General features: G+C 41.6%; 1 protein-coding gene across 2 annotated transcripts in view; it reads right to left on the minus strand.

The window, feature by feature from the left end:
• spegb (striated muscle enriched protein kinase b) overlaps positions 1 to 18,055 on the minus strand; it is a 32,061-nt gene extending 14,006 nt beyond the window's left edge. The window contains exons 1-29 of one of the 2 annotated variants that reach the window (XM_030111654.1): positions 17,980 to 18,055; positions 17,785 to 17,853; positions 16,183 to 17,699; positions 15,917 to 16,060; positions 15,625 to 15,807; positions 14,655 to 14,821; positions 14,287 to 14,375; positions 12,049 to 12,224; positions 11,671 to 11,931; positions 11,389 to 11,547; positions 10,045 to 10,234; positions 9,739 to 9,968; positions 9,225 to 9,344; positions 9,018 to 9,122; positions 8,108 to 8,314; positions 7,890 to 8,013; positions 7,495 to 7,667; positions 7,293 to 7,405; positions 5,791 to 5,959; positions 5,598 to 5,694; positions 5,256 to 5,456; positions 4,813 to 4,870; positions 4,608 to 4,685; positions 4,345 to 4,517; positions 4,234 to 4,260; positions 3,513 to 3,665; positions 3,144 to 3,186; positions 2,944 to 3,012; positions 101 to 2,837 (exon numbers count right to left, since the gene is read on the minus strand). In XM_030111654.1, the coding sequence (XP_029967514.1) occupies positions 101 to 2,837; positions 2,944 to 3,012; positions 3,144 to 3,186; positions 3,513 to 3,665; positions 4,234 to 4,260; positions 4,345 to 4,517; positions 4,608 to 4,685; positions 4,813 to 4,870; positions 5,256 to 5,456; positions 5,598 to 5,694; positions 5,791 to 5,959; positions 7,293 to 7,405; positions 7,495 to 7,667; positions 7,890 to 8,013; positions 8,108 to 8,314; positions 9,018 to 9,122; positions 9,225 to 9,344; positions 9,739 to 9,968; positions 10,045 to 10,234; positions 11,389 to 11,547; positions 11,671 to 11,931; positions 12,049 to 12,224; positions 14,287 to 14,375; positions 14,655 to 14,821; positions 15,625 to 15,807; positions 15,917 to 16,060; positions 16,183 to 17,699; positions 17,785 to 17,843 (7,822 nt within the window). In that variant the 5' untranslated portion in view covers positions 17,844 to 17,853; positions 17,980 to 18,055. Of the gene's footprint in view, positions 1 to 100; positions 2,838 to 2,943; positions 3,013 to 3,143; positions 3,187 to 3,512; positions 3,666 to 4,233; positions 4,261 to 4,344; positions 4,518 to 4,607; positions 4,686 to 4,812; positions 4,871 to 5,255; positions 5,457 to 5,597; positions 5,695 to 5,790; positions 5,960 to 7,292; positions 7,406 to 7,494; positions 7,668 to 7,889; positions 8,014 to 8,107; positions 8,315 to 9,017; positions 9,123 to 9,224; positions 9,345 to 9,738; positions 9,969 to 10,044; positions 10,235 to 11,388; positions 11,548 to 11,670; positions 11,932 to 12,048; positions 12,225 to 14,286; positions 14,376 to 14,654; positions 14,822 to 15,624; positions 15,808 to 15,916; positions 16,061 to 16,182; positions 17,700 to 17,784; positions 17,854 to 17,971 lie in introns of both variants that reach the window. The other variant, XM_030111655.1, reaches the window with a different exon arrangement.
• Positions 18,056 to 25,133: the final 7,078 nt, after the last annotated feature.

Consider the following 25,133-nt stretch of genomic DNA (forward strand, 5'->3'; position numbering starts at 1 on the left):
AAAATGTTTTGAAAAAGCTTCTTGAAGCATGATTACTTTTACCAAACTGATTATTCTAAGAAGAAATATGGAGTTAAGAGACAAAAGGTTTGTGACATACCTTTGGATGGATCTGCTTTGAGGCTGGAAACAGAGTCCAGGGATTCTGACGAGGCACCATTACCCGCTTGAGTAACTAGTTGGTTCTGAGGAACACTAGTAACCTTCAGACCACGGCTTTCTGAAGTTGAACGACGGAGCATTGAAAGAATAGGTGTCCTTTTTGTTTCTTTCTCTTCAGATGCTTTCCTTTCCTCCGAGTAGCTGCGAATTCTTGTAGAAATTCCTGCTACTGTTGATTCTATTTTCCTGCGCATTGCCAACACTGGTGATTCATTAGGTTTCTTGATATTGTCATCATTTTCCTCCAGTTTGTCACCTGCACCATCCATTCTCATCATCTCTACTTCTTTCCTTTCTTGTGAGCCTCTCCGACCAAGAGTCCAAGAAAGTCTGCGTCTTGGTGCAGTTGAATCTTCTTCTTTCGCCATTTCTTCTTTGCGCTCTGCCGATGGAGTTCTCTTCAATCGCATTGAAAGCCTTCTCATGAATCCTTGGTCCTTTTGAGCTTCCCGAAGATCTTGGACTGACTTTGATTTCTCCTCGAGTCTTCTTGGAGATAACTCTAATGGTGCCCCTATTGGTCCAGGCCTGTAGATCTCTTCGCCTGTCTCTGAAGCATCTGTAACTTGCAATTTATCATCATTTTTTGAGCGTGAGAGAAACTTCAGACTTCTTGAGAGGGAAGATTCACGTTTTTTGAATCGAGTCTCAAATATCTCTTCGGATGATATGTCCTCAAAGTTTCCCCTTGCTGAGAGCTCCTGTTGAGAGGAGGGATGTGGGATATCTCTTGGTGGACTGGGCTCTTTTGTGATCATTTCTGGCGATGCTACCCGGGAATAGACTGCAGGGTGCTCAGTGGTTGTAATGACGACTGGTCTTGATGGACCAGGTACATCAGTGGATGCAGTTATGGGCACAGAGGTTTCAGTTGATACTGAAGAGGAAGAAGCAGCGGGAACAACAACTGGAGTGGAGGGCCCTAATGAGGCATCACTTGGAGGCTGAAGTGAAGGGACCATGATGGTTTGCATAATACTGGCATATGCTGATACCCTTCCATCTGGAAGAATAACTCGTCCAGGAGGTAAGGGCGTAATGTAATTTGGGACAGCACTTCCTGAGGAATGGGAGTATTGTTCTGTTGGTCTGACCAGCACTGAACTTGTAGAAATAGTAATCTCTGAAGATTTTACAGGAGCATTTACATTCTCATCTACATTTTCTGAAGTAACATCTACATTTTCTTTCACATTGGATTCAGTAACACTCTCAACTCTTTCCTCTTCCTCTTCCATGATTTCTTCTTTTTCTTCTTGCTTATTTTCTCCTTCAAGTTCCTCTTCCATTTTCTCTTCTGGTTCAGAGCCTTGCACTGTAATGGGAGGTGTCGGAATACTTGGACTTATACACTCTGTTTCAATCATTGGTTCTTCTGAAATGCTCATGTCTTTCTCTGAGAAACCACTAGTACTTGATCTTTCATCAAAATTACTATCTGTAGTCAGCCCATCCATCTTTTCACTGATGGTGTCATCATGCCTTGTTTCTCTCTCCATTAATGATTCCTCACTTTCAGTTTTAGTTGGACTATCCTGCATGACAGACTCTGGAGTTGGTGGTTTTGGTGATGGATCCCTGGGAGTGACTGGACGGGAATCCAGCTTGATTTGTTCAGTTAGAGCTGACATAGATATAGCCTCCTTGAGTCGTCTCTCTTCTACCTGTGCCAAGGGAATCTCCAGGGGAGCTCCAGACCGACGGTGCAAAGCAATTGGTTCTGAATCCCCTTGACTGAAAGAAGTACTCTTGCGCAAAATCTTAGGCTTTGGCACTTCGTCTCTTGGGAAATCACTAGAAGCAGCTCTTGTCAATGGAGGTGGGCCCAGGCGTGCAGTACGAGCATAGCGATCTGAAGGTATTGCCCGTTTTTCATCTCCCATTCCCAACGTTTCCAGCAGAGGTCCCCTGAGTCCACTCATTTTGTTGTCCACTGAGCCACCACGAAGCAGCCGCTGTCTCATCAGCTCCAGTTTAAGGGCGTAGTCCTCTTGACTCATCTTGGCAGTTCCTGGGCTGGTGCTCCTCCTGGGTAGCTCCATAGAAACCGCTTTCTTCAGAACTCGTTTTCCATCCTCTTGGTTTCCCTCTCCTGCTCCTTCTTCAGGTGTAATTCTGAGAAGCAGAGCACTGTCGGCTGAACCTCCACGTCTTAGCTCTCCTCTTCGTCTTGCTCCCTCTGGTTTGTCAGAGTCCATGCTTGAACCTCTTCTTAGTGGTTTTCTAGGCAAGTCTGACTTCTGGGGCAATTCAGAAGGTGATTCTTCATCTGATGAGCCCTTGTCATTGTCTTGTGAGGACCTTTTTCTCTGATGACCTGTACCTAGGACTTCAACTCCTTCTTCATCCATTTCTTTCGTGTGACACTCCATTGCTTCTTGGCCCTCAACAAGAGGTCCAGACCATTTATTTGTTCCATTTTGATTCCCTGTTTCCTGCTCATTAGTCTGAATTTCATTCAAGGACATTCTTGATCCAGAGAACTCCATGTTAAGTGGCATTGGGATAAATGGCAGTTCATCAATGTCTTCATCAGAATCGGAGGATGACGATGGCAAAGGTGAACCCTCTTTAAGGTGCCTGGGAACTGCGATGGAGATATGGCTGGAAGAGTCATTTAGCAACTCAGGTATGGACCTCATCACCATTTTTGATTTGTAGCTGATAAGAGAACGCTGAAAAAAAAATAAAATTAAACACAATCAGCTCCTCAATGTGACCATTTTGCAATTCTATGGCATGCAATGGAACAGAAAAAACAGTTTGAAAATCATCCCTTACCTGCCATTTTCTTCGAGATACAAATTTCTTTAAGGCCTCTGTAGTTATGGCCTTGCCCTTGCTAAGTGTCTGAAAAATAAATAGATAAAGCATTCCAGAGAAAAAATAAAAATTGGCTTAGTTTCAATCTCAGCAAGCACTAAATGTGTCAAGTCAAAGCACGATAAAAAATACTTTGATGATCTTCAGCTGTAACTTACCTTGAACCAAGGGTGTCTCAGACATTCCTGAGTATCAGGTCTCCTACAAGATAATAATGGCAGCTTTTAGTTTAGCTTTATTTTCTGCATGTGTTCCACCAATTAACAGTCTCATCTATGCAATTTTTAACCACCCATGACCTGAATAACTGTGAGAACACCATACATATTTCAGATCACTGTGAAACTGTAATGGAGCAACTATGAGATCTCCTCAAGGTTTCATGGGTCTGTGATAAATATAGAGAATTTTGTTGAACACATTCCAAAAGTTAAAGCTCCAAGTGGTTTTTTCTACACATTTCACACAATAATTTTACTTTAAAAACATAACATCCATCTAAATACATATCCAGTGGTTAAACTCACAGCCTGTCTGCTACCAGCAACTTGATGATGAACCCTTTAGCTTCTCTGCAAAGATCAGCAAACATGCTTTCCTCAAAAGCCACATTGTAGTTCCGGATGTTCAGCACAGAACTGCGATCGTTCTCCCCAGCAAATGGAGAAACTCCCGTCAGACTGCAAACAACAACAACAACAAAAGTCATTACAGTTAATGTCAAACTTTCAGATAGCCTCAGATAAACAAATCTATTGATGTTGAACATTGTGAATTTAATTTATTTTATTAGCAGGTCGTGATTTGTTATTACCAATGACAGTATGTATGTATGTTTGAGTGGGGGCATTGAGCATTTAGGTAAACGCAGATGTATTTACCTGATCAAAAAAGTTAAATGCAAAGCTATAGGCGCAATAGTTTAAGTTTGTGTTAAGAAACCCCCGAACACATGCCATTTAAAGTTAAATGATCAACTTTGGATAAAAATCTCTTGTGGTATGAAAATACAAAGTATAGAATTGGCTACTTTTGAGGCAAACTGCATGCAACCTGAGTGTTAGTTTTGTATTGATCACATGAGTTTCACTCTGCGCTGCTCTACTTTCAAAGAGAGGTCGCCCAAATCAAAACACATTTCTACATCGGTGTAAATTACATGAGAAAGGGGGATCCCAACTCCCTCAACAAATCTCATCCTGCTAATTTCTACATTAGAATTTTATTTTGCTTTTTTTTTTTACTTACCACAGATATGCTATAACTCCGACTGGCCTGAAAAAGTAACAGAAAAAAATCTTTTCATATAGTTATATGTTTCTTAGAAATATGTGTAGCTACATTAGATCATTAGTCTACCATATGTCTGTTGCTTTGGACACAGGAGTCTGATTGACAATTTCCGGTGCAACAAACTCCGGTGTGCCATATTTGCAGTACTGAGCCTCGTCAGGTGTGATCACCACCGCGTTGCCAAAATCACAGAGACGGATCTGATCACCCATCGGGTCTGCCATGAGGATGTTATCAGGCTGATAAAAGAGTGAGAAAATTGAGTTTGATTATATTTTGCTCTGCATTATTGAATCTGGAAATGTAGCTAAAAATCCACAGGAACTGACCTTGATGTCCAGATGGATGATGTTCAGATGATGAAGGTAGTCTAGCCCCTCAAGCAGTTGTCTTACACATGAGCGAATCTGAGAAAAACAATGAAGCTGTTATTAAGAAACCATAACTTAAATCATACTATTTGTATATTCAAAAGCCAACCTTAAACTGGTTTTTGAAATGTGCACTGGTGAGGATTTGTGGATCAAAACTCACATCTGATTCCATTACTGTCGATTTCTTTGTGAATCTGTCAAGCATCTCCTCGTGGCATCTTCAGAAAATAATTAAGGCAAATGCTGAAGACTTACTATGTCTGCCTTCCCAGATTGCGTCTCCAAACTCTAAGCTAACACGTTACAGTGAAGCCAAATGTTGATGCACACACCCACTCTCACCAAGGTAAAGAATCAGTTCCCCTGCTTTGTTATAGAATGAAGTTGATGTCTCATTATGATTTTCTTTGACATTCACCCCCTCATGATCTCTGATCCCCCTCAAGTAGATCTCAGACCCCAGATTGGGATCCATTGCTCATGAGGGCTGGTATAACTTCAATGAATCATAATAATAATAATAAAATAATTCTCCTACAAATGATTGTTGCAGATTTTCTCAAAACTTGCACGTTATTCATCACTAGGATGTGGACAGGATACATTTCAGTGATGATGATGACTGCGTTCTTCTTCTCGAAGGCATCGTGAAAGTAGAGGATTCTCTCGTGGTCCAGCTTGGAAAGCAGGTTCATCTCCCTCAGAGCAGATGGCTTCTTCTTGGCCCGCGTGGAGATAAACTTTGCTGCATATTCCCTTTTGCCAGCTTTCTGGATGACTCGCTTCACATAGGAAAATGAACCCCTGAAGATGAAAAAAAAAAAAAAAAAAAAAGAAATGTAGAAACGGAATGTTTATAATTTCTCAGTCTGTAGCAAGATGGCACATCATGGTATGTTAGACTATTAGCACAGCATTTTGGTTGTGATCAGTGACATAATTTACCTTCCAATTTCCTTGTGGATATCATAATAATCAGTCAGTCTGCGCATTTTCCTGAGAATGGTCTCCTCATCATCCATTGGATCCTCCTTGCTTTTAGCTGGAGTAATGGAAAATCATTACATTAGTGTGTAATTATTGTGCTTGACATCTTACAAACTCAGCATTCAACAGATCTCGTTGGTTCATCTCTCACCTTGATGAACAGTCAGTTCAGCTTTGCAGGACACAGAACCAGCCAGGTTCCTGGCAGTGCAGGTGTAGACCCCAGAGTCTTCTGAACGAGAATTGAGGATCACCAGGGAGCACTCGTTGTCATCGTAGACAAATGTGTAATGACTACTCTCTGACAGCAGGATATCATTCTGTAAGGAAATATAGTAGGTTCAACAACAGGATCAAGATTTATTATGAAACCCCCAAATGCCAGTTCCCAAAACTTCAAGCAATTTTCATCACTTTCTATCTATCTCAAAGACACCAGCTCTCACCTTAATGTCTCCTCATACTTCCTTCATCTTGCTTTGTATCATCCACCTACCTGCGAGTGCATAGGTCCTCTTTTAATGCCGAAAGAGCCCTGACCTGTCAAATATGGACTTCACTAGAACTATGGAGGTCCACTGTGGCATTTGGCTGGAAACAGCAGATCCTTTCAGTTCTGCAAGTCGGACCTCAGTGGAACCATGTGAATCAATGAGTCTGGGCTGATATCATCTGTTCACTGCTTTTCTTTCAGTGCAGCATTTCTGATAGATACTAGCACTGCAGACTGGAAACACTCCACAAAAGCTGCGGTTTCTGAAATGCTCTGACCCAGTTGTATATTCATCAGACTCAAAACATCACACCAGTCCATTTTTCTGATTTGAACACATAAAAATTGAGGACAAAATGTTCACTTACTGTGTGATAAATCCCACCCATCAGCAGGTGCCATGACACTGGGATAAAGAGTGTTATCTAATACACTTGTCATTATGTTAAGTCTGATCGGTGTAAGTGTGTTTGTCAATGAGGTGTTTTTAAGCTATTTGAAGGATTTCTATTCATCAACTCATGTCTGTCTGCTGCAGTTTGCCGGTATGCTGCTGAGCACGGCCTGTTACCCTCAGCTGCTCGGGATGCTGAAGGAAAGTGTAAACCTTATACCAAATCAAACCTGTACATCATATGTGCATACCACTGTGGCATCCATGTAAAACACGTTTCCTGTAGAGTTCGCCATTTTTTTCTCTATGGTTGCACCAAGTGAACAAAACTACCAGGAGCTATGCTTTAGATCAAGGGTGTTAAAGTCAAGGTCACAGACAACCCGATTTCTTTTTGATTGAGCTGGACAAGTAAAATAGTGCCATATAACCTTTACAATTTAAACTTTAAAGTTTTTTCTTTGATGTAGCACAGAGTATACATAATAAAAGTGTTTATATTTTTGCTAAACCAAACAATTGCAATAAAAAAAGTGCCAAAGTACAAATGCATCCTGACAGGATTTTGAGGTTAATGCTCATCTGTTAACAACAAGGTAGCAATCTTTCATGGCAAAATTGCCGATATCTAAGCTCAGCTCTTTGTGTCGTGTCCATTACTCTGAAGAAATCAAGTTTGGCGCCTCTTCCAGGTTGGTATAGGCTCACATGCCTTTTATTTAACACCCCTGCTTTACATTCATTCCAATAAACAATAATTAAAAACCTTAAACCAGAGGATGTCAGGAATGGGTTTTCCCTCCACAACCACAGCAAAGCGTGGAGTTTCCCCTGAACACACATCCAAGTCCTCCATGATAGTCTCAAATGTAGGTGGGGCTGTCAACACAAGGGCACAAAAAGAGAACCGTCAGATGGATGGATGGCACAGCCAGATATTTATCTAAGTGGGTAACACCGCTGCCTACCTGCCAACTCCACATTGAAGGTGCAGCTGTCGCTTCCATACTTGTTGGAGGCCACAAATTCCATCTCTCCGACATCAGTGCTCTTCACTTTGAACAGCTTCAACGTGTGCTGGTCGTCATCTGGCATCGTCATCTCATACAGGCCTGGCTTGCTGGCCAGGGCCGCTCCTCTCCTGGGTGACGAGTGTATTTTAGACCAGCATCCTCTTTGGCACTTGCATGAGTGTAAATCAGGGCATAATAATAGACTATTTTCACTGCTCTGGAATCTTTATTAACTGAAAGTAAAACAGCTGCATGTGTGTACGGTCATACTGTATTTATGTTCACCAACCGTACACTCAAGCTCTCTCACTTTCACTTGAAATGTTGTCGTATAAATGGGCTTTATATACCTTTTCCAGATGACTGAAGCGTTGACATGATTGAGGGTAATATTTATAGTGACGGACTGGTTTTCCATCACATAAACAATTTCTGGCTTGTCAGTAATCACTGGAGCCTCCTGAAGGTAGGGACCTTCGGAAAAGAAAGATACATAACAATAAGTAACCTATACAACACATACATAAAACCAGATGGGTAAAGGAAGCTCTAGTAACCCTGGATCTACCTCTGTCCAAGAGCTGCACCGGGTCGGTGGCAGGCGAAGGCTTGCTGAAAGCTTTGGAGGTGATGGTGAGGACTCTGAAGGCGTAGCGCACGCCTTTGGAGAGGGTCGTGATGGTGTAGGTGGTTTCCTTCAGGCCAGAAGCGATGATGATCCACTGGATGGAGCCTAAGGCTTGCTGCTGGATCGCGTACATGAGGGAGCTGGGATCTGAAAGGAAAGGGTTGGGATCCAAAAAGCTTCACCGCAAGAGCTCACCGTCAACACTTATCTCGGCGTATTGAACATCGTTGCCACGGATACTCCGTGACTTCAGCTGAGTGGGCTCCCTGCCTTCCAGGCTCATGCTTACAGCTTTCAGGTGAGCGTTCATGCTGATATCAACACCCGCGATAGTGCCGAGGACCTCAGTGCCATTTTTCAGTTCACTCCTATAATTTTCTTCACAGTTAGAGTTCATGTAATACTTAAACTGTTTTTTTGCAATGTTTACGTTATATAAAAAGTGAAATATGTGGCTTGTTTCAAGTCCAAAAGTGCAAAAATGTCTGTATTTTTAATTTCCCGTTGATATGTTTGTGGGTTTTTTTTAGGCTTATAGTAATTTTTTTGAGTATCTAATTAGAAATTTCAGAAAACATTTAATATTTTTAATATGTTTAGGACTTCAATTGAAAGAATTGGAAGTTGTCAGTTAAACAGATTCAATTATTTTTGACTGTACACCTGAAGAACTTTATAAATAAAATTAGACTATAGACATCTAGTTTCAGTTTGTTTCATGAGATTGTTTGTCTGATGTCAAAATGTATCTCCCCAAATTTGCAGACATCAGTATCAACAGAAAAAAACAATTAAATATGTAATTAATTTGCTTGTTTGTAAGAATACATTATATTAGATTGCTACGTACCAATGGATGGATCCAGCCTCCTGGGCTTCTTCCAGCTTAAAGTAATGGTTTTACCAGTAATGGACTCGATCACTGGCATCCCATCAGGCGGGTCGGGGAGGATGTCTGACAATGACAACAGTGGAAGTGGTCTCAGGCAGCGCCACAAAAAGACATCGATCTATTAGCCATCAAAATGGAAGTAAACTGTATTGCAAAGAAAAGGACCTGTGACATAAAGGTGAGCGTAGCAGGTGGCCTTGCCCACTTTGTTGGATATGACACTCTTGTAGACCCCACCGTGAGCGTGGCACACGGAGCGGATGACCAGGCTGTGGACGTCACGGACTTCAAGACGAGGAGCAGAGAGGACAGAAGACAGGTGAATACTGAAGATCTAATCAAAACATTCTCAAAAGAAATGAATGTGGGTAAAAAAAGCAGACAAAATGTACCTATTTTGACACAGAAGTGACATCAGGCTTTTACTTATCTGAATTTCTAAGATAGAGGTGACGTTGTGATAGAGTTATGCAACATTTCAGTTCACTCTGACTGAGATTCCTAGAAATATTCTTTATTTTGGCTAATTGAAACTTCTTCATGCATTTATTGTCTGAATGGTGCCACAGAAATAAAATTACACTTGGTTTGCCTTCATTCTCACTGAAATGCTAATTAGGTGGAAGGCGAAATAAACCACGGTGAGTGTGACTGCTTAGTAAAAACGTGAAACACTCACACTGTGTCATCTTTCTGTCCTCGGTGCTTTCGATCCTCTTGCCGTTGTGGAACCAGGCGATGGTTGGATACGGGAAGCCGGCCACTTTGCACTTCAACACAGCCTCCTTCCCCTCGATCACATCCAGGTCGTAAAGGGGCTTGATGAAGTCGGGCATGGTGAAGCGCTCCACCTCATTCTCTGGGACCTCCGGCTCCTCTGGGATGGACGGCATCTTCTCCAGTTTGGCCCTGAAAATTCAGTTAATTGGGAATTGCAGATAATCGGAGATGAAGATAACACATTGAAGACGCCGCACGCTCTTACATCTGTGAGGAGATGGCCGGCCGTGGTTCCTGGATGTAGAGTTCAGCAGAACTTTCCGCCTCGCCGTGAGCATTACGTGCTACCACGGTGTAGAATCCTTCGTCATCGTTGGTCACGTGAGATATGATCAGAGAATGGCGGCCGGCCTCCTGAACTATACGGACATCCTCGCTTTCTGTGAGGGCATGGTCTGAAAATGACAGAATGGGTTTTTTTTTTGTTTTTTTTTAATTCAGTCTATCAACAATGTGAAAATCACCCGTAGAAATCAGTTCATTGATGGCAAGTCTCAGAAGATTGATGTTAGAAAGTAACTGTAAATACAGCTTTCATCTGTTTCAATGGTTTCTTCCTAAAATTCAGCGCTACATGAAGAAAATCCCCCAAAGATTTTGCAACACTATTCCCTGAAATGTTGAGTTTTTATGCCCAAAATGTACAAATAGCTTAAATGCTCAATATTTTCTAGCCATTGGTCTTGATCTAAAAAAGAAAGCCTATCTGATGGTGAAAATGCATTTGTGCTGTAAACCCATTTTCAGTATTTGAGTGCCAGCAACGTGCTTTGAAAAACTTAAAAGCCCGCTGTGCAGCATCGGCTGTTCTTTGAACGGCTCTGAGGAAGCATTTGGAGGCTGAGGAGACCAACTGTTGTGGCTTGGAAAGTGCAACGATTTGCCATTCCTGTTGTTGATATTGAATATCAGTGAGTTATTCCTCTCTTTACTACGGAGCCGTGCTGTTCTTCTATAAGCAGGATAGTTATCTTGTTCACATGTGGTCGAAATGAATTCCAGTTTAACCCGCATTTGGTAATAAACTGTTCACAGATGATTGCTTTCAAAAGTGCTCTGAAGTGGTTTTCAGTATATAGTCATATGAAGACCTGATCATACCAAACCAAATAGAAAACCTTCAATCATGTGTTCCCTAAATGTTTGCGTTTTGCATTTGTGATTGTGATTGTAGTCCAAACTTTTCTAAAAAATATGTCACTGGACCCAAAATTAGAACGTCTGTTCCAAAATAAAGTGTATAATTCTCAGCATGGCTGCACTGATGCTTTGATGTGAGCTGGGACTGAAACCAGTTGTCCAAGACCTCCTCAGAGGGCCATAATTGGGAAGTCCAAAGCTGTCAAAATCAATTTGGAAATTGTCAAGGGAACTATATTATGCCATTAAATTATAATTAAATCATAAGGAAAACATTAAAATTAAGCATTTAGTTTTTTTTTGTTGTTGTTTTTTTCTAAACCAGACTGCTCCAACTTTTGGGATTGGAAAATGCTCATTTTTTACAGATATCTCTAATGTTATGAATCTTGATAAAGGTTGGTCCTACCGAAGTGACTCCAGATGACCTTAGGAGGCGGGGTTCCACTGACTTTGCAGTCGAATCGAGCGTTGCGCCCCTCGATCACCTCCAAAACGTCCAACTTGCGAGTGAACAGCGGTTCAAAGGAGGGGACCACCTTAAGCTTGCCGCATGAAGTCACCTCCTCTGAAAAACACAGAAGAGTATTCCATAAGTAGAAGCAGAGATGGAAAAAAAGACGCAGGCCACGGCACAAAAATGTTCTGTTTTCACTTGAAAACGTTGCCTTGGTTTGTCCGTCACTCAGACCTTTCGCTGTGCTGAGTTTGCACATGTACGTCCCGCTGTCGTCCTCATGCACGGAGTTCAGCAGCAGCCGGCACTTTCGTCCATCAAAGTGCATCTTGCAGTTGAGCAAGGCGGGCTGGATCAGCTTGCCGTCGGCCAGCCAGTCCACGTCAGTGTCCTTCGGTCCGATGACGTGACACTCGAACAGGACCGTCTCCCCGGCCTTGGCTGTGATGTCCCTGACCGGACGGATGATGGCAAGGCCTGGCTCCACTGGAGGGGCTGGGAGTGAATCCAGAACAGTTCCAACACAATATTGGCAAAGGTTTTCTTCTAATATTGAACAGGTTTGTTAAAATGACAGATACAAAATGGGAGAAGATTTTAAATCAGGCATACCTTTCACCTGCAGCTTTGCGTCACACTGCTTCGTCCCATACTCATTGATGATCCTGCACGAGTAGATCCCAGAGTCTGACCTCAATGCCGACTTGATCGTCATTTCAAACGTGCCATCTTCTGTCTCTCGTACAATATGGCGAGGGCCGGATTTTACCGTAACTCTGTCTCTCAACCTATAAATGAGAAGGCATGAAGGAACATTTATTGCCGTGTTTTTAAAGAGGACAGAAATATAAAACATTTCAAAATCTGATTCGTGACATAAATAATGACAAGCATGCACTTTTTCTATTTCTAGATTTCTTCTACCTAGTAAGGGTGGGATAGCGGTGAATTATATTCCCCTGAACATGTTTTTTAATCCTAATTAAAGATTGAATGGTGATGACTAACATTTGTTTTATTGTCTTTTTTTTTAAAGTCTCCAAATTTGAACAAAATTCAGGATAGTTGCTACAGATGAGCACAAAGAGCAGGGAAAATTTCCAAACTGCTTACTATTTTGAGATTTGATGTGTATTTTCGTAACTCTTAAGGTCCCGTTCTGACAAAAATGTTTCAAGTGAAAATTCATCATGTCTACATCCTCATTTCAGAAAAAATGTGTTTTAACAGCAATGATTTGGAAATTATGCAGTAAGCCTACAGACCATGAGTTGCTTTTGTCGTTAAGCCACACACACATGCGCACAGAGAATCAGATACACTGATACTCTGGAAAAAATGTTAATGGTAAGTGCCCAGACATTAGTATGGACAGACCACCAAGTTGGTTTGCTTTTACAGTTGACTCTCAACTCCCAGGAGGCACTCTGGAGGCTGCCGTTGTTGTTATTGTCCACCTACTCATACATGTGTAGAGAACTACTTGCTACTTCCGTGGTGTGCATGTTCAGTATAGCAGCTTTCCCTGGAGATTAAGTCAAAGTGCTTTCAAAGAGGTACCTTGAAGTTTCTCAAATTACTTCACTTAATTATCACAAATTTGATGAAAAGGCAAGCAAAGTGAAACGACAAATACAAGTTTGATGTCAAATTTATGCTCAGCTTCATAACTGATATGTGCAAATATGTCATGATGGTGCAAGATGAGAGCAAGACTGGCTAACTAAGGTGCCTGCATATATACACAGGTGAGCAGGCCGCCCAGGTGTCAGTCATCATGGCTGACAAGCCACTCCCCCAGCTCCACAAGCAACCAACAGCACCTGATCTAAAGGCTTGGGAGCTGTCACGACAGTTTATACCCTGTATTTCTATGGATGATCTCACTGATATTAATCTTCTATCTGGTCACTTTCTTCACTCCTGAGCATATTATAGCCATTACCGTCTACAGGTAGAGCTTTAGGCAGAAATGGCCACGGGAATGGGCTTGGCATTGGAAGCTAGGCATGTACTTGTTTGTAGAACTCTCAACTGTTGAGATATCAGATAAAATGTCAATCAGCCTGGTGCCGATGAGGCTTGTCTGTGTTCTCCCAGCCATTGTTGTTTCGGATCACAAATCTTTCTCGCATTTAATCTTTCTAACATCAATGACTCAATGTTGTATTGCAAAAGTGGCTGGTTTGTATTTATGTTCACAGCTAATTGGCAACGTGCACACTTTTCAATCAAATCACCAGTAATGTTTCAGAATACATTCTAAATAAAAGAGGAAAAAGGACTCATTGATTGTCCTGCTCTTAGAAACTGACTAATTTCATTCAAGTTGATGCACTTGCAGTCATATGAGAATCACCCAAAACCAAAGAAAATAAACAGGGTGCTTGGTTTCCATGTTTCTTCAGTAGATACCCAGCAATAAGATCTTAGCTCAATAGCACAGAGATATTAAATATGCATTTGTATGAAAGTCAGCTTTATTCCTTGCTGCAGTGTATGATCGAATAGTAAACACTATTGACCCTTTTGAAGAAATGCAGTCAGCCCTTGAATAAAACTGAATACCAGATTGTTGTCTAAGAGCTTATTAGTTCAGCCAGGTTTGTGTTTGTGGGTGTTAATCAGTTATCAGATGAAAAAGATGGCAGGTTGTTCCACGTTTTCACTATCAAAGCTGTTTCTGTTCCCTGAGAGACTTTTAAGCTCAACAACCATGAAGCTTCCACCTCGGTTATACACCAGCATGCTCAAAAACACACCGTGTAGTCACGAAGATGTGTTTGTGACGGTGGAAAGTCCCATGCAGGCATTGAGGTTTAATTAGTAATGAAGTGGGGGGGAACCTACCAATAGAGCATGGGTTTGGGTTGTCCACTTATTCGGACAGACATGGTGACTTCCTGTCCTTCAATGACAGCTTGATCACTCATTGTTGCCTGTGTGAAATGTAATGCACGTTAGAAGCTTGGAGATGCATTTCACCTCCAGGTTTTTATCTGACAGATGCTCAGATGGAATGATCACGCAGCAGATAATATTTTCATACAGGAAAATTAACATTAACATTGAGAGACAATCATGGACATCCTGTATGTATTTACAAGCGGCATTTAGCAACCAAATGCTGTTAAATAATGTCAAAGCTAATCATTCTAAGGCCAAACCAGTCAAGGGGGGAAGTCAATTAGGAGGCCCGTTCAGCCCATCAGTCTCACCAGGAATGAAGGAGGTTTCCTGAATCGAGTGTCAATAGATCGCCTTGGCTCAGGCCCTCCGAAGTCCATGGCTTCTTCCAGGGGACTGAGATACTCTTCATCAGATGTGATGGGGCTGCTGATGTCCATCGGCACACCCAGGTTTCCCTTTGGTTCCTGTACTGTCTCTGTTAATGCCAAATAAACAACAACAACAACAACAACAAAAAGGCCTGTTATGATTCTTGTTTGACTTCATCACAAGCTTGATTACAGTCAAGTCCAATTTGCACCTTTCAGTTAGTTTTAGTAAATTTCAATTTTATTGAGACAAACGGGATTTCAAAGAGTCCATGTATTAATATAAACAAAGCTCCCCCCTCTGCTGAAGTGTAATTACAATCTGAGATGCCAAATGTGAAATCCAAACAATAGTGGATTCGCAGTGAGTGGAGCCAGTGAGCCTTGGTGGGCAATTTATAGGTTCAGTTTCGCCTCTGAGTTGCTATGGAAACTATAAGTGAGGTTATTCAGCTGGAATATATGGCACACACACATTTTGCTCAGAGATAATGACAAGGGAGAAGGAGAGAAATCAGCTGAAACACTGTGCTGTTGTGGGAACATCCCATATGACATTTCTTTGTTTTGTTTGTTTTTAAATAGGCGAAAATAAGGTTTTAAAAGCCATGACTAAGAGAATTGCGTGTGAGACCATCTTTAAATACCTGGACTGAATTCTCATTATTGTTCCTGGGAAAAGAAAGAGTGAATTGATCCATACAGAGATACTAATTTCTTTTTATGACTGTAATGACATATTGAATGGATGTGTGTATCACTATATGAAAAACTGTATTTACATTAAATCTATTTTGCTCAGACCACCTTTTTTTGAAAACAATAGTGTTAAACTACACTAATTTGAAAGAAAGGAAATTAAAAACCAACTCTCATATTTCAAAATTTCCTTCTGAATATTTGAACCTACCTGCTTTGAGTGAAAGGGTTGCACTGCTGGATGCGCTGCCCATCTGATTAACAGCAGTGACACAGAATTTTCCACCATCAGTCATCTTTGCTGATTTGATAAGTAGACTGTGGCGTTCTCCCTCCACTTTGATTGTGTAATTTTCCACACCACTGATATCAGTGTTGTCTTTAGTCCAGGAAACTTGAAAAGAAAACACAGAAAACAAATAAACCCACTTGCTGACCCACTGCTGAAATAAAATGCTCAGAATTACATTTGTGAGTTTTCATTGACAAGGAGAATGTGTTACCATCAGGGATAGGGGTTCCAGCAATTACACATTTGAGCAGCACATCTGCACCAGCAGATGCTACGGTGTCTTGGAGGGGAAACTCAAACACAGGGGCCTCCATGGGGTCCTCTCCAGCAGACACATAAGAATCATCTGAAGAGTCTGTGTGGTTCAACAAAACAAGCATGCTTATTTATTTATTTTTTTTCATTGTGACTTTGTGTCATGTCAGATGAGATGACACTTTAGAGAAGTGGTTGGTTAACTCAGTAACCTTATCTCACCTAATTCTGGTGACATTGGTCGAGGACGGCGGTGTTTTCCTTTGGTCTTCGGCGGATGTGCTTCTTTAGCGCCGCTAGTCTTCTTCACAGGAATGGCTTCCTCCATTTTTTCATCTTCAACAATAATAGTGGGGATCTTCGCATCTGGTTTCGGTAGGTCCACCTCCATTGTGTCCTCTGTTGGAGAGACTGGTGTGGTTCTTGAAGGTTTGGCAGGATGTGGCGGGGAACGATCTTGCACGACAGCCCTTTTTTGTACCAATGGACTTTCAGGTCTGCTATCAATTTTTCTTACTAATACTTCTATTGGTGTTTTTCTCCCTGAACCCTCTTGTGATGTTTGCGCGAGAGACTCTTGGATGTGCGAAGATTCTTGCATTCGAGATACTCTTTGTACAAGCGGACTCGGTGGCCTTCGTTCAACCTTGCGTAATGTCATCTCTGCAACATTTTTGCTTGGCGATCCTTCCCTTTGGTGATGATATAATGCTGGTGACGATGATCTTTGAATGATTTCCGTTACTGGACTGACTCTGCTTAATTCTCTCACTGATCGTTGTCCTGGTAAGTCAGATAGCTGCATTGATTCTGGGGTGCCAGCAACTTCTCCATATCTACTCACGGTCACACTTGTTGAACCTGAACTTGATGTCTTTTGTCTTGATTTATACGTTTCTTGTGGTGTTTGCACTTGTTGCTGCATCGGTTGCTGACTTATTTCCTTGTCTCTCTGCTCTTTCGCCCACTGGACACGTTCTCTTTCTTGAAGTTTCTGTAGGACTTGGGGAGGAATTGGTTCGATTTTCCTGAAAGGTTGCCGCTGCTTCGCCCTCAGGGTGAGCTGTTCAGTTGAAAATGATTTCTTCATATGAGGTTTCCCAACTAGTTTTTTAATGCGCTGGAGCTCCTCGGTGAACTTGTTCTCGATGTCCTGAACTTTTTGAGAGTAGCGCGGTTTGTCCTCCAGCGAAGCAGCTCTCTGTCTGAACATGGATCTTCGTTCAGCAGCATCTTCTTTCAGAGCCTCCCTAAGATCTTCCCTTGAACTTTCTCGAGAGATGCCCAGCCGACTTCCCCCGTCATCTGAGTCTACAGAGCCAGCGCGATTGAAGCCTGCCCAGGATCTACCTGAAATGGAGCCTTCTGGAATATCAAGACTTCGTCTCCGTTCTTCTAGACCACGGACCTTTTCAAAAACCTTTGAGCTTGCCCGTGTAAGCTTCGGTGAAGGTCTAGGGGTAAACTCTTTCCGCGAGTATTCACTCAGTGGCGTTTGCGGGCGGGAGTCTGTGGTACTACCCTGGGATGCAGGTTTTGGCTGCTTAACCTTTTCTTCGAACTCTCCTGGCACTGTGTCTTGGTAGTCAGTTGGTACAACAATTTTCTTCCGCAAGCTGAGTGGAGTGGTGGAACCAGAGCGACTTGGCATCGGAGAGGTGGGAATACGCTTGACAAGTCTTGGAGATGGGGGTGGGAGGGCTTGTGGGGGAGATTCTCTTGAAAAGTCCTCTGATTGGCTTTTGAAAGTGAAAAGCAACGCAGTAGAAAAGTCAGTTTAGCAAACATGAAGCTCTCAGAGTCAATTGTATGTTTGTTGCTTACCTGTGAGTGAGATCCTCATGTCCATGTATACTGTTGTCATCTTCAGCACATCTGTCCATCACTGAATGTGAAACAGGTTGAATTTGAACATTTTAAAATAACTTTTTTTTTTTTTTAAGTTTTATTAAAAGAAATTGTTAACTAATGGCACAAATCATTTTAAAGGAATAAAGGAGGTTCCGTATACCTGCATAAACAGCCTGGTCCTCGACATCTCCACTATCCTCTTTGGTCTCAGGTTGATCGCCATCTTCATCCTCTGTTGTTTCGGAATCTGAAAGGAAATAAACAATTTCTGACTCACAATTTCTGAAGGACACTGTCTGCTGAGAAAATGGAGCCATTTATTATGAAGCACAAAGACAGTCAGGGACAATAATAAACCATTTATTCGATGAAAGTCTTGGACCAACATTTTGCAATCATGGAAACTGATGTTTCCATCATGGCGGTAGAAGATGCAAAAAGCACACTGTTTCTATAGGAACTGGCAGAGTAACCTGGCTGATTTATCTGACTCTTGGATGTTTGGTGAAAGGGAAAGGAATATTAACAAAACAATATAAATTTAATTTTTTTTAATATGGATCAACTGTAATTTTAACACCTTGTTCAGAGGATACATAGTTGTCGTCCAACAGGTGGTCTTCTATGTGTGCCAACGCTGCAAGCAGGAGGCTAAAAAAAAACTTCTGTCATGTAGACTATTAGGAAAGAATCATCAATGCGCAAATGAAAAGTAACCAAGACTGGCATAACATTATATGAGGAAAATTAGCTTGTGACAAAAGCTTTAGTTCTCAGATCATATTACATTCTATCTGTATTTCAAAATAACTGGCATTTCACTTGACGAGCTTCTGATGTCAGGATTGCCAAAATACACCAAACTGAACCTTTTTATCAGCTACTGTCACTCCCAATTATACAATATGATTAACATATGCAAATTATGGACAGTTCAGATAAGCACTTTCAGTTTTTGTAGAAAGTCATCTTTTTCTTTTTACTTTACCCACTTTAAAGCAAACAATTTGTTTCAGTTGTACCATCTGATAGAAATGACTGTTATTCTCAGACTGAGAGAAAATTCAGTCATTGGAAGGACTCAAAATAGAAAGCACTATTGAGTCATTGGCATCCCAGTAGCTCTCATGAGGTGTTTGCTTCACAGTAGGTGGAATTACTTAAAAAAAAAAAAAGAGGCTATCTGTTGTTCCCTCGCAGTAAAAGAACAATAGGATAACACTGGCCATGTTGAAAACAGCAGAGAAACTCTGAGAGTGCCTATTAATCAGTGCAAAGAGAGAAATCCATCGAAATGTGTTTCCATCATGTTCAGAGGCTCCTGTTTTCTGTGTGTGGTTAATTCAAGATCCTAGTCACAGCTATCACATCTACATTCAGTTATGCTGTGCAAATTCCACAACACAGTCATGTAATATTTATGCCAAATGGCTACATTTTAGAGTTCAAAGTAAAAAATCTCTGCGATTCATGCAGTGCAGTCGTTTTTACCCACATTAGCAGCTCGATATTGCAGAAACATATTTCTCTTCCAACCTGAATACATACGCAGTATTCACAGAGTTATAATAAATGATTCAGATGTGCAACTCACGATCATTTCTGCATCTACGTTCTTCCACAATACAATCATGCTAGTGTCTTTTATTCCTTGATTTTCAAGTAACCAAGACTGAGACCAAGTGATAAGGTGAATGGTATTTGTTATGCAAGAGCTAGCATCTAAAAAATATGGATTGTAATTTGTCATGGTTGGATAATAATCAATGCAATTCAACATAAAGCTTCAAGTCAGAAATCCATTAAAACTACAAGACAAAATGGTGAATAAACTCAACTTATATAGCTCAGCTTGACTTTACTTGGCAAGGCGAGAGAAACTTTGGGGTTAATTGCCTTGCCCAAGGGCCAGGGAACATGGACAAGCAAAGCCAAAGAAGCAAATCTCTGATAATGAAAAGGAACCCAACACACCAACTATACTTTAACCAAAAGCATCCAAAACGGTTACAAATCATCATCTCCAACTCTTGGGGGCCCTTTTCAAAAAGTTGTATTTTCAGTGGCTCTGAGCACCGCTGTCATGCAAACCGACACCAAGGTTTTCAGATTTCACTTGAAAATGTAAAGTCAACCGGGGTTAATACCCACTTAAATGAACTAAGTTCGAAGGGAACTCCTTCATGACGTCTGACAATTGTATGTTTGGAGACAAGAAAAATTGTAATTTGCGTATTGATTATGATTTCTTCAAGAACTACTGCTCATTATGGCTGAAGTCTGTTTTAAAACTATCACAGCAGAAACTTTCTCAGTTGCGCCGGACAGTTTGAGTAGTTGCCATGTTAGTATCAATGACTGCACAATCCATCCGACAAAACCACTTAAGGTTAACTCATGTGAGACGAATTCAAACAGGAACATTTTTATTCATCTGAAATACAACAATACACCAAAAGAGTCAACATAATGTGAAGCTCGCAAGCATCACTGCTTTACAATTGAGGTTGCATAGGTGACTTTTGACTTTTGACGCTTCAGGTACTGTCAAACATCAGAGAACATCGTAAGTGAGTCCATCACTGTACACGTGTTTAAAGTCCCCCAAAGGTGTCGTTCATAGTCCTGTCACTCTGTACACAAGAAAACCAGGGAGCTCCAGCTCTAACTTCAAAACCCAAGACTTAGACATGATTGAGGGTAATTTTGCTGTTTCACAATGAAATCGGCGCAAAAGTTCAGGAAATAAATGCTGTCTTTGAAACGGGGTCTCATTTTATTTCTGCTGCTCATCTGAGCCACATTGTAAGTAAATTAATATAGTCATGCAGTGAGATAGATAGATAGATAGATAGATAGACAGATAGATAGATAGATAGATTTGTTGTTGGAGAGTAAGAAAAATGTCAAATGGAAAAGCTTTTTTCCTCAGTCGCGTTAAAACATCACAGCAGTATCCAGCCACATTTTGATGAACTTTCCAAAGTTTTTAGCGAAACTCTTGAGCTACTTCACCATCTGCGGACCATTTTGAAACAGAGCTCTAAGGCTTGTTTCGCCATGCCGAGGTGACGATATTCCACAGTAACACTGCTCCTCTTCAATCAAGGATGAGTGGCCTCGGCTCCTCGGAGCGCTGCTTCAGCATCTGACACCGTCAGCTGGGAAAACACTGTGTGGCCAGCGGACGAACCGTAACACCAAAACAGCGTCACTATTGCACTGCCTTCACATGCAATACAGAAAACACTTCAACCATCACAGAATGGCATTCGGATAAGTTGAAAGACTACTTGCCTGGTTATTTTCTTTGGTGTGATTTTTTGTTTCATGGCCACCGTAGGTATGTCCTCGGCAGGTATTTTTTGTCTTGGCCAACATTCAGCGGGAGGGTATTCCCCGAGATACACCGGGGTTTCCGAACCATTAGTACACGCCTGAACGAGGAGCGTTTTCCGAGAAAAGACTCCAGCAGTTTGGATGTAAAACACCCAACTTGTTATATAGTGGAACTCCTCCGCTGCCACACAGGTGAAGAGCTTTTCAGTCAAAGAAAAAAGATGCAAAGAAAGGCACTTTGATCCATTACATAACAAGTCAGAGTCTCAGCTGCTCTTCTGAGAGGATCCGTGTGTGAGAAGGAAAGAGAGTGCGGCAGCCCTCCATCCGCAGGTGGAAATGTCTGTTGAATGCATATCATCCACTACGAGGGAGCCCCCCTGTCCACACAATAGCCAGCGACAGTGTGAGCATCTTCCCCCGCTGCGTTCCACCCCACAGGCAGCGCACACCGATAGGCAGAAAAACCAGTGGGAGTGATCCAGCCCTCTTGAGATCAGTGTTCTACAGCATTGGTTGACATTTCTCATTTCTCCCGTCCTCCCCATGTGTCTGTGTCTTATTCTCCAACCGGCGTAATGAGCCTGTCGGTGTAGAAAGGGGGGGAGAGTCGCTGCAACAGCGAAAGGGACCTCCTCGCTCCTCTGCATTGCCGGAGCACAGTTAGCTCTCGCAGTCGACTGCACGGGCTGGACCCACCGCCACACTGCCGTTGCATTCTTATGTATGTGTGTGTGTGTGTGTGTGTGTGTGAGAGAGAATTTCAGCAGCCTCTGTTTGCAGAGTATCCTCCTCGCTTTTCTCTCTTTTTTTCCCTCTCTCCTCTACACGCTGCATTTTAAGTGGCTCACTTGTGAAGATTTTTCTTTCCCAGATGGGGAGGGGAAAAAGAAAAAGCAGCCCTGCTTTGCACATTTCATTCCGCCACTGATTATGAATCAGTGGTTTGTGCAACGGCTAAAACAGGACAGTTCTGCTCACGATGAGCCCCACTGTGCTCGAGGCAAAACAGCACTGTGAGCAAAGTCGAATCTTTAAATAACTCCGTGTTGCTGAAAACCTCACTACCAAGATAATTGTCTAAAACAGCATATATTTAATACTCAGTGGTTTCAGGCATAAATATGAGCTAAATGATATTTTTCCTAATTGAAGATACCTACGGATTTAATTACAAGCTCCGCTGGTTATGTAATCTCAGGTCATGCAGAGTGTGTCTTCGTTTCCTTGGCAGCTGCTCTACATGTTGACTTCTGATATATGTATATATACCCTGAATGACTTCAACATCATCGTAATGGTGACACAAAGCCCTTTCTATTCATCTCACCGTGCTTTGCTTTTGAATGCTTAAATAATCGCTCACAGCAGAGTGGTAGTGTAGCTGAGGGGTGTGTGCAACATCGACGTGGTATGTAGCAGCTTGTTCCTTCCATGATCGATGGTAAGGCTTCCCCAGCTAATCTTTGAATACATATACATATTACAACATCATGTACTGCTTGAGTGGAGTGGTTTCCCAGAGTGGCCTGGAGTGATTGTGGATCCACTCTGAACTCCCGGACTACTCCTCTAATCTGACAGGTTGATGCTGACATGTTGTGGTGACAATATAAAGCTCTGAAGAGTCGGCGATGGGCAAGTTAATTAAGATTAGCAATTAACTGCAATTATCTAAGGCTCTATGAATATGATGACATTTTAATTGTCGTGTCAGTAAAGTAGTTGTTGAAAACAAAATGACTGGTTTTATTGTAGAAGCAAATGCAGTTGCTCCAAGTCTGTTATAGGGTTGTATGAGTTCAGGATGATTAAAGTCACTTGTCCTCCAGTTAGCAGGAGTTGAGAGAAATAGTAATTGTCAAGACAAAGACCTTGAAAGGTGCTGATGCTAGCAGCTGGCCTCTGAACAGAACACAAAGCTACAGAAGCTCCAACAAAGTGAAAAAACTTCAATGTACTGTTGTGTAATTTCCATCCCACCTGTAACAGACATGGGTTTAACATGAAACAAGCCTCTAACGCTACTTTTTCTATGCCTCTGCCACTTTAAAAGGTATTTATATGCTGAGCCATTTCACACTAAAATATGCTGTTTCCAGAAATAAGAAGTATAACTCACCATGTTGTCTAAAGAATGCAGTAATCAATCATGAAATTATGCTAAATTAAGTTAAATATAGTGATTGTTTTGTACATGTTGCTGTATGTTTCTTCTTATTGTGCCTTAAACCACTTTATACCTTTGCTCCATTAATGATTATTACAAAAGTGGGTTAGAATCTGAATATTAGCTGTGAACTGTCTATGCATTTTTATTTTTATTTTTATTTTTATAGAGAAAGGACCCAGGAAGAATAGTCTCTACTTCGTGAAGACTAATAGGAATCCTTAAATAGATAAAAAGATAAAACACTGCTTCCATTCAAATGTCAGCAACAGTAATCTCAGCACTGATTTCATAACAGTAATGACGTACGGAATAGGTTACCGACAAAAACAGCAAAATAACAGCCAGGAGTTACTGGCCAGTCAGCGATCCCAACTGATCCACATTTGCAATTTGAAACTAATCAGTCAGGTTGAAAAGGGGACACATACTGTCTATTGGATTACAGAAAATAGTCCAAGAACTACCATACTGTAATACAAGGCCTTCAAGGTTCAGTTTCCCTGGGATAGTCCAATTAAAGACTTGAAGTACTTGAAATATCTATTGTTGAGCCACAGCATAATGACAACCTTTAGTATTGTTGTGTAGGACCTTGTTCTTTCCATACCAGCGTTACCTCCCGCACTGGTCTGGGCTACATTAGCTGGATCAGGCCACACAGGTGACATTCATCATGATCAACCATGACCCTGTCACAGGTACCCCGCCTTTCTTTCATTCTGCAATTTTTGATAGACCATGACAGTAAACCATGCCTTCATCTTCCTCACTTTACCTGTCTGTGGTTATAACATGACTGACTGGTCCATCCAACTGGGACTGATTCAAAATATACATTTAAAATCGGAGTATGTATTTCTGCTAGTTCTACTCTCTGTGGTTTTAGCATTAGTTCTGTGACTGAACAGGTTTGACTTAAACAGCATAATCAATACACATAGTGACAGAAAACCACCATCAAAGAAACAAAAGCCTTAGTCATCAGACAGAATGCCAATGAGCGTGTTCTTTTTTTCTGTGCACATTTTGCAAGATTGCTGCTTGGTGCTGAGAGGTTTAAAAATTCAAGACCAGAGGCAGATTTTGGTATTTCAACCACGTTTGCTGAATGCTGTGCCCAGCTTCATTTTTCATGAGCTTTTACCAATTCTACATTATTTTCTAAAGACTAGGAAAGTGGAAACCTTTAATGCACCCCAAAGCCTGACTTAGAGCAACTCTGTTAGTTTGAAAGCTTTCCTTACACAGCAACTCATTCATTTTACTTTGCATACATTGAGGCTAAAGGCCCATCAAAGCATCAGGAATACAATCCGAGAAAATCTGTATCAGTGATTTGATGATGCTTCTGGAATAAACAGAAAGGAAAATGCACTTGTGGTTCTGCAGCTTGAAACAACATGGCGATGTCGGGGATTTCCAGAGTGTGACTGCGGTTCCACCTGTTCACTCACATTCATGATCCAGGAGAAGGACAACACACTGAGGAAACCATCCAAACACACTGGAGAGGGGCCACAGTCACGCTCAGTGGCGACTTCTAAAGTTCCCACATTTAGACCCTGCCAAGTGGTAAAATTACTCTGCAAGCCTTGGAAAGGCAGCACAGCTTTCTTATCGACATCACTTTAAAGCTTGATTTACAGTGATTTACAGGCTGTAGTGTGTGGTGGTGTCCAGTGTCACGAAGCGCCTTCAAGTTTATATGCACAAACTGAAATAGGCAACTTTTTATAACAACGTGACTGCATCAACTTATGAGACGATATGTCGACGACGCTGTATTTAGTTTCAGCTACAAAATGTCCAA

Source organism: Salarias fasciatus, chromosome 16 (assembly GCF_902148845.1).
Source record: "Salarias fasciatus chromosome 16, fSalaFa1.1, whole genome shotgun sequence".
Taxonomy (NCBI): domain Eukaryota; kingdom Metazoa; phylum Chordata; class Actinopteri; order Blenniiformes; family Blenniidae; genus Salarias; species Salarias fasciatus.